At 36.0% G+C, this 13,482-nt stretch overlaps 4 protein-coding genes across 4 annotated transcripts; 2 read left to right on the forward strand and 2 right to left on the reverse strand.

Moving 5' to 3' along the window:
- Positions 1 to 6: 6 nt before the first annotated feature.
- FDP41_000139 (uncharacterized protein) lies at positions 7 to 7,774 on the reverse strand (the record flags this gene model as incomplete). The annotated part of the gene is made up of 5 exons (XM_044704468.1): positions 7 to 5,557; positions 5,613 to 6,004; positions 6,059 to 6,628; positions 6,685 to 7,233; positions 7,283 to 7,774. The coding sequence occupies 5 exons, from the start codon at positions 7,772 to 7,774 to the stop codon at positions 7 to 9; spliced, it is 7,554 nt and encodes a 2,517-aa protein (XP_044569813.1).
- Positions 7,775 to 8,514: 740 nt separating this feature from the next.
- FDP41_000140 (uncharacterized protein) lies at positions 8,515 to 11,514 on the forward strand (the record flags this gene model as incomplete). The annotated part of the gene is made up of 1 exon (XM_044704480.1): positions 8,515 to 11,514. The coding sequence occupies one exon, from the start codon at positions 8,515 to 8,517 to the stop codon at positions 11,512 to 11,514; it is 3,000 nt and encodes a 999-aa protein (XP_044569814.1).
- Positions 11,515 to 11,629: 115 nt separating this feature from the next.
- Positions 11,630 to 12,061, forward strand: FDP41_000141 (uncharacterized protein; the record flags this gene model as incomplete). Its single annotated transcript, XM_044704491.1, has 1 exon — positions 11,630 to 12,061. The coding sequence occupies one exon, from the start codon at positions 11,630 to 11,632 to the stop codon at positions 12,059 to 12,061; it is 432 nt and encodes a 143-aa protein (XP_044569815.1).
- Positions 12,062 to 12,136: 75 nt separating this feature from the next.
- FDP41_000142 (uncharacterized protein) lies at positions 12,137 to 13,415 on the reverse strand (the record flags this gene model as incomplete). The annotated part of the gene is made up of 2 exons (XM_044704502.1): positions 12,137 to 12,738; positions 12,863 to 13,415. 2 exons carry the CDS (start codon positions 13,413 to 13,415, stop codon positions 12,137 to 12,139), a joined length of 1,155 nt encoding a protein of 384 aa, XP_044569816.1.
- Positions 13,416 to 13,482: the final 67 nt, after the last annotated feature.

Raw genomic sequence — 13,482 nt, forward strand, 5'->3', positions numbered from 1 at the left:
TTCAATTTATTGGAATTTTCTATTTAGAAGGGAATTGGTTGAGGATGAGAAAGAGGATGTTCGTTTCTTTGGAACCTTCATCATGTTTTGTGGCGAGCTTGGAGCACTCTTATCGAATGGTATTGAAGCTGTGACATACGGAGATACAAGGGGCTTAACTTCAGATGCTATCATTTGGATGGTCTGTAGTAAAAGTTCATCCAACTTTTTGATTTCTTCCTCCTCACTGTTTTCTGAGTTGTCATATGTCATTTTGTATTTGCTTGCTGTTGACAATAAATCACTATCTGTTGCTTGATCATCGAACTCGGTGGATATGTTCTCAGCACTGTCTTCTGTGATTGTTTCCTCGTCCGAAATGTCAAATTCCAAATGTTCAATATCTTGTACAGAGGAAATTGCTAATTCAGGATATGAGGTGATTCGTATCGTGGTTGGAGAAGAAGGCTCAGGAGTGGAGTGAATTTCTTCAACTAAATCCAACAAGTTGATTTCTTCTTCATGAACAGGAAGCACGCTATAGTTATAAATACTTTGAATCACATTGATACATTGTTTGATACCAGGTCCAGCATGATATCCAAAGAAATATCTAGGCATGCTGTTATTCATACGTAATTGCTTAATATTTAAACTCTCAACACCTTTTTGATTCCATTGAATAGGATCTTTTCTTTCTTTCTCAAAGCTGTTTTTAACAGTGACATCCAAAACACGAGTCGCTTCATACCATAATGGGCCTTCTAACATTTCAATAATGGTTGCCACAAATCCATTCTTCTTTCCAATATTATTCTTTGAAATATTTGCATGAAGAAGCAATGAATGCAGAATGGAGAGAAGGGATTTTTGATATAATTTTGGTCCAAACTGAAGAAGCTCAATGAAAAAATCAAAAACTTCTTTTTCAAATTTGGGGAAAAAGGCTTCAGAGAATGGCCTTCGAAGGTCAAGTAAAAATTTGTCTGATGAAGTATAATAACCTTTCGAATATCTTGAAAATACTTTTGCCAATCTCTTGAGAGATGCATTTTCACACACTTCTACAATGTTAGATGCAATGGACCAACACTTGAGTTTGTTTGTGTCATCAATGTGGCAACAAAGTCTTGGCAGTAATCCAATCATGTTCTTCATGATAAATCTAATGTAAGGTCCAGTGTCAGTCATCAAGTCACAGTCAATCTTGAAAAATATGGCCAAGATTTCAATCGATAATGGCTCAGAGAAGGGATTGAGAAGACCTTTCGTCAATAAATCCTGAATGTCTGTAGTAGGAGAGAGAATCTCGGGTCTTGAAGCAATGATCACATTTCTAATTGCATCGTCACTAATGTCAAGACGTTTTAACACTTGTGTTAACAAACGTAACGCATACACATAAATATGAGTAACATCACTATAGAGTAGCGCTGTAGAAAGCCAAAATATTTGTGGGAATAACACCAGTCGAGTTCTTTCCATATGTTTTACCACAACACGGATGGTTTCAATAATCTCAACGACAATGGCAATCTTTGTCGTATCAATTGGAACTGACTTGTCCACTTGAAGCGAATCACCTGAATAAAGTTCCTCCAAATACTTCTTTAAATCTTGTAAAATTATAACAAAATCACTCTTTCTTAATTCTGGTCTAAGAGTACGATAAATTTGGTATGAACGGACAACATTGTGAATCGAGCTGCTTCTTGTTGCCCAAATAAGAGATTGATATCCCCATTCGCTCTTAATATTTGGCTCATTCTTCAAAATAAAAACAACACGTTCCACAAGGGAGGTCAATTGCTTGACATTGTCACTCACTGGATTCATGCTCGGTTTTTCATCAATAGATCTTTGAGCATAGTCACCCAAGTCATCTTCCAAGTTGGAGAAAAACATTGCACTTGTGTTACCTGCAATTTGGCCCAAAGTCATGTCATCAATGGTTATATTATCTCTTGTCCATAGGTATTCATCTGTTTTGCAATCCAACAAGAAATGAATTAAATTTTTAGCTTCGAATAGGTGTTCGTTTTGTTCCAAGGTTCCTCCATTATGAGGTAATTGTTTCACAACCAAACTGTGCACCAGGTGAACCAATAAGAGCTTGGCATTGTATGAAACCAATTTGATTTTGTGATCCATTCTAATAAACATATATTGGAGGATAAGAGGAAGATGTTTTCTAAAAACAGCAGCATGATCATATGCAACTTCACTCAGTAAGATGAGAACCACATCACAACGCACAAGAGGTGGCGTTGCTGAACGTCCACCTTGTCTCTGAGTCAAAACAGCAATACTTTCAATATTGGGAGAAATCTCTCGGTAGTGTTTAGAAAGTGGAATATCATCTCTAGATTTTTGAATATATTCCACCACAAGTGAATCAACCACTTGTTGTGGTCCAGCACATGCACAATAATAGGAAATCTTTTGTGAAATGGAAAATAGAGTTTTGCAGTTAGGAGCATCAATCGAGAATTGAGTTCCTTTCTCAGTGAGATAAATCATGACTTTTCTAATGTTTGATGGATCGCTTGAGAGTCTCATCCACATTTCTTTACATTCTTCAGGAAATTGCTGGGCATAGGTTTTAGTTATATCAAACATGATATCTAAAACTCTTCTACTTTCAGGTATTTTAGAAAGAAGAATGTCGTCATTGGGCATTGCGTTTGAACCTCTGAATGAGCTCAGAATTTCCAACTCATCTAGATTCAGATATGGAATCCATTCAATCAATGATTTTAGAAGAGATCTTTGATCACCAGGAAGTAAATAGGCCAACCTCTGGAATACTTCTTCTAATACTCCGTAGGCATGTTGTGGATGATCACGAGCAAGTTTTGCAGCAAGTGATATTTGATTGCTGAAGAATTGGTCCTCTAATCCACTAGAAATGTAATAAGGATAATTTCCACTCTCTGTGTTGGAAGAGAAGAATCTCTGGCTGATGAAACTGAGAAGTCGATATGAAATATTTCTGTTCGATAATCTCTCAGAAACAGATTTGAAAATAATTAAGGTCAACATCACTGGTACTGAACAAGGCATTTCACACCTCTCGAAAACATTACATATTGCCACAAAGTATCCCTTTGACAACTTTTTGCTACAATTGTAGCATTGATCCACAAAAATGTCAAGTAATGATGGATTCGACAACAAAATGTTTTCAATAGCTTCAATTCCAATCTTTCTATAAACTAAAGACCGTGAACAAAGGATCTCATCAATCCATTTAAGAACAGTAATACCAAGTGATTCAAGCTCTAAATTTTCAGGCATAATTATTGTTGGAGGATTACTTCGGAGGACAGTGTCAAGAATGGAGAGTGAAGATCGAATGGAAGTGCTCTTTTCTCTAATCACCACAGTTGTGGATTCGTCATCAGCAGTATCCTCATCTTCGACAGAATCATCATGTAGTTTTGGATTTCTCTTGTTTTCCATACGTGTCATGGAACTCCAATTTTTGAGTATCTCCATATTTGTTTCAAAAAACTCTCCAAGCAACAGGCCAGCCACAGCTCCACACGATCGAAACTTCATTCTAGCTGTTTTCTTTCTGAAAATAGCTCCCATATTTCTCTTCTCTTCTGGATCTTTAAGTTTTTCAATGGTAGCAGAGAGACTGTTCAATTCTTCCTCTTCTCGTTTAATGCTTGATTTACCATAACCAGTCCATTGAATCACAAATAAGATCAGTTCCTTTCTCAAGTTCTTGTCAAAAGTTCTATATCCTGCCTTGGGAGAATAATAATATAACTTTCTCGAAATGTTGTCAATGACAATAAATAAGTGATGTCTGAGAGATTGCAAGTCAATGTTATACATGTTTCCTGGCTGTTTGCTATATTGGATTTGTTCCTCTACGAATGAAAGAAATTTCTCTTTGATAAATTCTTTTTCCTTCAATGTTGTATCGTGAATGTTACTTGACAGTCGAGAATAGACTCTAGAAATTTGCACTCTCAACAAATCTTTTCTTTTCCTGTTCTTTTTTTGCTTATCAATAGAGTAAGCTTCGTTCTCAAGAGGTTTGATGTTATCGAGAAGAATCTCCAATAATTCGTCGGGTACAGCTCCTAAGGCATTCACAGCTGCTGTTGATTGTTTTTCATAATTTGATTTTAGATGAGGATAAATCATTTCATATAAATCTTTGGCTGAAGAAATTCTTGGAGTTCTGAGAATACCCTTTGATGATGGTTCTTCTTCCTCATGTGGTCTGAAGAGAGACTTTCTTGCCATAGCACATGCAAGATTCACAAAATGACTCCACAATTCTACAATTCTTTGGATCTCACTGGTGACAGTCATTCTTGTATAGACGCTATCCAATAAATTGTTAAGTCTCATAATTCGTTTTGTGATTTGTCCAAGAGCAATGTAAGAAGTAGGTTGGCAGTATATTGATAAATCCTTTCCAAGTAGTCGCAACATATCTGTAAGATAATCAAAGTAAGACAATGATGGATCTTGTATAAATTTCTCAAAGGTGTCAGGCATTGGAAGTTCTTCAATTTTCCAAATGTTTTGGATATTCCTCATTCCTGCCTCTTCGATAAGATCTGCTACTGTAGCGGTTGCGGTATGTGTCTTATTTTCCCTTTCAAGAATTTTGTGTGAAATAGTTCGCACAAGAGTGAAAATTCTTAAACTGGCAAGTCTAATGAACGGATTAAGATTGCACAATAGTACAACTCCCACAGCTTCAATAGGAGCAGGGTCAAAGTATGTGCTACTGGTTGTAGTTTCTGGTTTCAGTTTACCAAATACTGTTGGCCTGGTCATAGTAGACTCTGTTGATGGTGGATTATTAAGATTAGCAATCCATTTCTCAAGAAGGAATAAAAACTTTTTTAAGACGGATTTCAATAGGTCAGCTCTGAAATCATCAATAGCCACAATCATTTCAGCAAATGAGTGTATCAATACTGGTCTAAGATCCGTATGGTTATCCATTAATTGTAACATGGTCTCCCATGAAACATCCCTAATGTCACCATACTGATGGACAATAAATCGACACAACATATCACAAAGCTCTTTTCTAGTAAAGTCACATGGAAGTACTCTCGGAATGCACGAAATTGAAGTTACAGCAACACGTAAACTGGCATACTTGTCCTTTGAAAGATTTTCGTGCAACGGTTTTGTGTGATTTGATTGCAAAAAGTTTCCATATACTTGAATACATAGCCTCAGAATACCACTCAGCCGTTCTGACATTTGTTCTTGATATTGTTCGAGAGCATCAATGATTTTTTCTGTTTTAGCCAAAAAGTTAGCTCCGTAAAAGGATGAAGCTTTGGATCCAAAGCTGTTACTTAATGTTCTATAGCTTGAAAATGGGGAAGTCATTCTCACAGAATGAACAGTGAGGTCTTTATCAAAGTCATCTCCTTCTGTTTCATTGCTCGACCTACTCTGTGTTCTGTCCAATAACTTATGAACCCAAGGAAATTCGGAGGTTTTCTCATCCGTTCCCAGCATGGAGGAGAGTTTCTTCATATCATTCACTTCAGCAATAGCAAGAAACGCTCGCAAAGCTAAATAAACGGTTCTGTTAAAATTGGAGCATTGATTCAGCTCGCCAACATTATTGTTAAAATACTTACTCTGGTAAAAAACTCACGCTGCTATCAAGCTCTAAATTTTTGAGAACCATGTTTTTCATTGCATAATCCATTCTGCTATTTGATACCATGACTATAATATCTACAGAGGCATCATAAATACTGTCGAGAGCTGGTATTGATGGTGGTATTTTTTTACCACTCAGAATAATTGCTATTGTCTTGGTTAAAATGTCAATAACCATAGATTGATCAGTCTCATTTGAGATTTTCAAGTAATAACCCATAACATGCAACAGGCAATCAAGTCCCATTAATTTTGTGCTCTTATCTTTGCATAATCTGAATACATCGGTTAAATATTCCTTGAATGGAGTAACAAAAACTGCTTTGGGATTTAGACAAAGCACAGCTGCCCTGAATGGAAATGCGGTCTTTTCAAAGTATAGTGTTTGTCAAATCGCGTGGTCGATGCATGAAATACATACCGTCTGATATGATGCTTTCTTGCACATTTTCTTTGCAACCGAGAGCAAGTTCTTAAGTCCCGTTAACCAATCACGATAATCAATGCCATTTTTGTATTCGAATTCAGCAAGAGGTGATAACATATTCGTTAAGGCCTCTGCACATGCTCTCTTAATTTCAGATTTCTTTGCTTTTGAGAAGAAATCTGTAATCTTTTTCAATAAATTTACACTCTCGTTCACCTCTGCTGGTTTGGATAACCTTATTTTTACATACTTCAATGCCCTAATAAAGCTTGCTGCTTCATATTTATATTCCAATCTTGCGTTTGCTTGTTCTAAGAAATTATCGGATATTTTTTGAAACCATTTCACAGACATTAAACCAATAATTTCAGCGAATAAATCCAAAACTTTTTTCTTGCTTTCGACAAGAGATTCCAATCCAGTAGTAATATTTACATGTGCTTTTTTAAATCTATCCATACATAAAAATTCTATTTGTTCGCAGTTTTTAAGAGAAAGCTCTGGTTGTCTAAAAGATCCTAATGTTAACAGAACTGTTAAACTTAATATATAGTCGGCAGCCAACTAAAGATTTTACAATTATTAACCATTTTCTCAATAGCATCAAAGAAGACACTTACCTCTTTTCTTTCTTTGAAATTTGCTATCAAAGTCTCTTGTTTAGCAAGAGAAGCTTTTTTAGAAAGATTTGTCAGTTTTTCCTTAATTTTTTCTTTCACAATTGTGGTAGGATTGCAATCAAGATGAACTCTCCAATTAATTAGTGCTTCAATCATGGTATTCAAATGATGTTTCGAAATCGCAGAAAATGCAGATAACAACTGTTCAAACGATTGACTCGAGTATATACCGGAAATAGATTCTGTTCTTCGGTGTGAAGACTCAGGAGAAAATGACATTAATGAAGTGTTCGACAATGGAGAAGCACTAAAAATTTCAGAAGCTCTAGAACTTGCGTTTAAAGTAACGTCACGAAGCATGATCGAGCCCCTAGAAGATCCTTCATATGAAGATAGCTCGTTTCCATATTGTAAATCTATAGCTGATTGAATGAATTCATTATATCCATTTGTTGCATGGCTAGAGCTGTTCCAATTTGTGGAGGTTCGTGGTGCTGCATGACTAAAAACTCTGGAATCTATTATGGATGTGACGTTGTCGTTCACCTTCTATTGAAAACAGTTGTGATGAGAAATTTAAATGATAACAAATACATACATTTTCGAAAGCGAACTCATCGATAATTTTCAAGGCTTGTTCTTTGAATTCTTGAAAGAAGAGCATTAAAACAAATTCTGTTGTATCTATTTTGTTTGAGGATGAATTAATATCATCGCTCGGTTGGCCTGTGCTTGACACTGATGGTATGGAAGGATTTTCTTTGGGAAGATTGGTGGGTGTTGACATGTTGTTCAGGATGGCACCTCTTGGTGAAACAGACACGGTGCTTGGATATAAATTTGGAGTATTATTTTGAGAGTTGGGTGTTGTGATTGAGAGCTGCCCTTTTTGATTGTTTGGAGTCATTGGCATGACCTCAATGAGAGGATTCGAATTTAACTCAATGGTCAGCGGTGTGTTTGTTAGTAATTGTGTTTGATTATTGTTTGTTGGAGTATCATTCACTGAATCCAGACTTGAAACAGAAGATGAATCATCATCTGAAACGAGGTCAGCGATATTGGATTCCGGAGAAGCAGTTCTATCCATGATGACAATAATTTAACTGATTGTGGCAGTGATGATAATGATGATAATAGAAATGATGAGACGTAAATTACAAAAATTTGTGAGTTGACCTCTACAGAAAACAATCTTCCAATAATAAATAACAATTCATAAATTGAAGGATTCACCTCTACTCGGAACTATGTTGTTGCTGTCAGCGTAAAGAGCTCCACACACTCGAGCACTAAACTCGACGAGATAGGATGAGGCTAAAAATTATTTACAATCAATTGTTGATCGATATGTTCGGAAAGCTCTATGAGAATCCAACCAGTTTTCTCTGTCCGTGTTCGTTGGTTGAAATCAAATCGTTAGTCCGAGAAAGAATTTTTTAAGTGTCGTGGTGTTTGTGGTCGGTCGATCAAACCAACAGCTTCTACAGGATGATCGTGAGGTGCTCTCGAGAGTGAACGTTGTCGTATGAATTTTTTCTGCTATTTGCTTCGCACTCCATAAAGTTTTGTTTCAACCACTTGTCGTCGCGTTTGAGAGTATTCTTTGAGAAACACTGCAAATTTCAGAACCACTCGAGTCCTTGCAGTCTGATCGGATCATGAATTTTCATTTGGAATCTCGTCCACTCTTGGAGTAACATTTGAATCATCATTTGGCCATGAATACTCGTTCAACAAAAATTGGCTTTAAAAAAAAGAAGAAAAAATACTTTTGTGTGTTGTTGTTGAGAGCAATTCCATTCATCATCCGATTGAGCAACAACAAAAATGCTCTCCAATAATAATAAGCCTTTTGCTGATGATGAAGATCATGATGATCAAGATGACAATTCTAGAAGACAAAATCAACTTCATCACAGAGAAGATTTCTTTGATGAATTTGGTAATTATCGGGGCGCTGAGTTAAGCAGCGAGGAAGAAGAAGAGGAGGATTTGGAAAATGGAGGCCGATCCATTGTTCCAGTCAATGAGTCGTCAATATCGAGACCATCAGCTGTTGTACTTCATGAAGAGAAACAATATTATCCATCAGCAGAGGAAGTATATGGTGAAGATGTGGAAACAATGGTTGAAGATGAAGATAGGCAACCACTGGAAAAACCAATCATCGAGCCTATCAAAAAGACGGTGTGGAATTTGGTTGAAAAAGAATTTAATTCTCCTCAACCTGTTAATTTCTCTTGGGATTACTTGTTAGAATTGATGAAAATTCCTAGTTCGATTAGAAATGTTTGCCTTGCTGGACATTTACACCACGGAAAAACTTCATTTATGGATCATCTTATTCGTTTCACACATACAAACTATACAAATTTTTTGGAAAAAGATTTAAATTATACAGATATTCGACCTGATGAGCATAGAAGAGGACTCAGCTTAAAGTCATCACCAATGTCACTCTTATTAGAAAGTACAAAATCAAAATCTTTCCTTATCAATATTATGGACACCCCTGGCCATACAAATTTTTCAGATGAAGTAAGCGCATCGATGAGAATTTCTGATGGTGTTGTTCTTGTCGTTGATGCTCTTGAGGGAGTAATGTTAAGTACTTCAGATATAATCAAGCAGGCAGTACAAGAAAGATTACCGATCGTTCTACTTATTAACAAGTTGGATAGATTAATTTTAGAGCTAAAGCTACCACCAAATGACGCCTATCATAAGCTAAAGCATACAATTTCTGAAATTAACTCAATTTTGAAAGAATCAATTGATGATGAGCTACTAAAGAAAAACTATGTTATAAGAGACAATGCATCTAACGGTACTACGGACTATCCAACAACTTTACTTTCTCCAGACATTGGAAATGTGTGTTTTGCAAGTTCAAAGACTGGCGTATGTTTTACATTGGAATCTTTTGCCAAAATTTATGCAGACAAACGAGGAGGATTTAGCTACAAAGATTTTGCGAAACGATTATGGGGTGACTTGTATTTTAACAGAGAGACAAGAACCTTCTCAAAAACTCCAAATGATCTCGGAAAGAGATCTTTTGTTGAGTTTATACTTGAACCTCTTTATAAGATTTATGCTCATATTGTAGGTCAAGATCCAGAAGAATTAGACCATACTCTGAAAAAGATTCATATTAAGCTTACTTCTGAAGAACTCTTGTTGGATCCAAATCCACTTATGAAAGCTACATTTAGAGCATTCTTTTCTTCATCCTCTGGTTTTGTTGACATGCTAGAAAGATTTATTCCATCACCAAACAGTACTGGAGGAAATAAGGCAAAAGTGGAACACTTTTATACAGGAGACTTGAGCACGCACTTTTCCAAAGACATGATCAACTGCAATCCAAAAGGTGACTTAGTAATTTATATCACCAAGCTTTTCCCTAGGCCTGATTACAGCTCTTTTGATGCGTTTGGTAGAGTAATGAGTGGTACCATTAAGAAAGGCGATACCGTGAAGGTTCTAGGAGAAGGCTACACACCAACAGATGAAGAAGACATGTCCATTACTGACACATCCAATCTTTATATTTATAATTCTCGATATAGGGTCAGTGTTGATAGTGTTAGCGCTGGTAATTGGGTATTAATAGAAGGCATTGATGCAACTATCAACAAAACTGCAACAATTTATAGATCCACAGCACATGAAGATACATTTATTTTCAGACCATTATCATTTATGAACCAATCTGTTATCAAAACTGCTGTTGAGCCTTTAAAGCCATCAGAATTACCCAAAATGTTGGATGGACTTCGAAAAATTAACAAAACATTTCCTCTTGTGACCACAAAAGTTGAAGAAAGCGGAGAGCATATTTTGCTTGGAACTGGTGAGCTCTATCTTGATGTTGTCATGCATGATTTGAGATTGTTGTATTCTGGAATTGAAATTAAGGTCTCTGATCCATCTGTCACTTTTTGTGAAACTGTAGCTGAAACATCATCAGTAAGATGCTCTGCTCAAACACCAAACCAAAAGAATAAGTTCGTCATGATTGCAGAACCTCTCGAAAAAGGTCTTTCGGAAGATATTGAATCAGGAAGAATCAACCTTGACAAAATGACTAGTGAAGCAAGAGAAGAAATTCTTAAAGCTCGTTATGATTGGGATGAATACACTGCAAGTAGAATTTGGGCTTTTGGTCCCGAAAACAATGGACCAAACATTTTGATCAATGAAACTTTTGAGGGAGAAGTGGATCAAAAACTATTAGCATCCGTTAAAGATTCAATTGTTCAAGGTTTTCGATGGAGCACTAAGGAAGGCCCTCTTTGTGACGAACCTATTCGAAATGTAAAATTTAGATTACTGGAAGCCACTCTAGCTGAAGATCGAGTTTCTAGAGGAGGTGGACAAATTATACCCACAGCTCGTCGATGTTGCTATTCTAGTTTCTTACAAGCGACACCTCAACTCATGGAACCGATCTCTATGGTTGAAATTCAAACTCCAATGGAATGTTCAGAAATTATCACAAAGATTTTGGAACGAAGAAGAGGACAAGTGCTCGAAAACAATGCAAAACCAGGAACTCCATTCTTCATTCTAAAATCATTTGTACCTAGTATTGACTCATTTGGTTTGGAAACTGATTTGAGAATGGCAACTAAAGGAAGAGCATTCTGTCTTTCCAAGTTTGACCATTGGGATATTGTTCCTGGCGATCCATTAGATACATCCATTGTGATCACTCCTCTTGAGCCAAGCCCACTTTATGCGTTGGCACGTGAGTTTCTCCTCAAGACTCGTAGAAGAAAGGGACTTAGTGATCAGATCAGCAAGTACTCTGAAGCTGAATAAATTATTTCCAATTTCTATAAAGTTTCAAACCAACTATTGAGTGTCATTCTTCCCTTAAATCTGACCCTTCAATTAAATTACTTTTCAAATATTAATTAAAAAATTTTTAAAAAAAATGTCTTCAACGCCCTACTTTCTTCGTTTCGCTCATGATCTCTCTCAGCTTCCTTTCCGAACGATGGAGTGGAAATACACATGCCTTTCATTGTATAGACAAATTTTAAAACAACATACAAAAAAATTGGTTCCACAACAACGGTTCCTTGGAGATGCATACGTCAAACAAGAATTTAAATTAAACAAAACAGGTGATGAACAATATGCGAGACCCTTCGTCGAAGAGTGGATACAATACTATAAAATTTTGGCAGAGGCTGAATCACCTGGAGATATTGGACAGGAATTTCCTCATGAAGAATATGAAACCATGTCAAAAGAACAACAAGAACAATTTTTAAAACTGAAAGAAGAAACGGAAAAAGTTAGAGAATATCTTAAAGAGGTGGCCAAACCTGATTGGCAATCGGTGACAATTGAAAAGAATTAATTGACAAAGAATTAACTTGAATATGTAAAGAATAATTGATAATTTTGAAATTTCAAAAATAATAATTGACAATAATCACTCCTGTACTCGTTGGATGGTTAGAAGAATAAACGAATTGTGTCTCTTCTTGTAAGATTCACCTCCAAATAACAGAAAATTCACTTGAGAATTGTTACCTTCACACGTACTTGTTGGTAATGTGATTGAGGTAAAATGTCCTCTTCCTTCATTCAGAAATTCTTTGCTTGCATCATCGTCGTTGATGACAATAGTCATGCTCGTCCAAGAAATGCTTTTGACTTTCACTATTTTTGACTCGATAAGCGCTTCACATCGTGATAAATCCACATAATACATATCATGTAGAAAATGATCTCTAGATCCATCAAAATAATTTCCTCCCAATACAAATAGTAAATCATTCCATAAAAACATTCCATGTCTATTTCGTTGTTGCATTGCATTGATGTTTTTTTTATCGTTGTTTTCTATTAAACAAGTCCATAGTAAGGTTTCCATGTCAAAGCTCCATAAATCATTCAAGTAGAGTTCACGACCTTTTGTGTAGAATCCACCACACACCAATAAATATCTATCTTTATACATTTGTGATGCATGCCAACATCTACCCTTTGGTGGAGAATTTTTAGGTTTAATTTCTTTCCATGTCTTGTTCTCTACATCCAAAATCCATAAATCATTCTTGTAAAGGTTTTCATCCAATCCAAAACCAATTTTTTCCTCCAAATACAATCATATATTTGTCCCTATATGCTTGTGTTGTATGTCCATGTCGGGCACTAGGCCATTCTTGCATGAGTTGTTGTTTATTCAAATTCTCGACAGTAGGTTGTTGTTGCTGACGGATATCAATAAAACATAAACTATCACAATATTCCTCGGGATTACTTCCACCAAAGGTAATAATCTTGTTTAACTTTTCAAAATAAACACTTGTATGATTATGTCTTTCTTTGGAATCCAAGTTCGTGAATTCTGTCCAACAAATTTTGGAAAAATCTAAAGTAGGATTATTCAAATGATTATTAGTATTATTATTATAATCATTATGATTCAATACGAATTGACCTTTCCATAAATCGTTGAGAATATTCCTTTGATGTGATGATCGAGAAGAGCTTGTTTTTTGACTATTGGTTCTTCCGCTTGAAATGTAAATTTCTAACATCATGTTGGGTGAGACTGATGATGGTACTACTCTTCCGATCATGGTATGGCCTTGACGAACACAAGGCAGCTTGACCGTTGGATCATGATCATGGAAATTCAATTCTTTCATACGAGCAACAAGCTGGTTCGGATGATTGGTATTCGGATTTCTCAAAGATAACATTTTTTCAAATCCCAACAAGTTCCTGAAATCCTGTGAATACACACAAAAGAAGAGCGTGCAGTGGATT

This window comes from Naegleria fowleri (assembly GCF_008403515.1).
Source record: "Naegleria fowleri strain ATCC 30894 chromosome Unknown tig1, whole genome shotgun sequence".
In the NCBI taxonomy this organism is placed as follows: Eukaryota; Heterolobosea; class Eutetramitea; order Acrasida; family Naegleriidae; genus Naegleria; species Naegleria fowleri.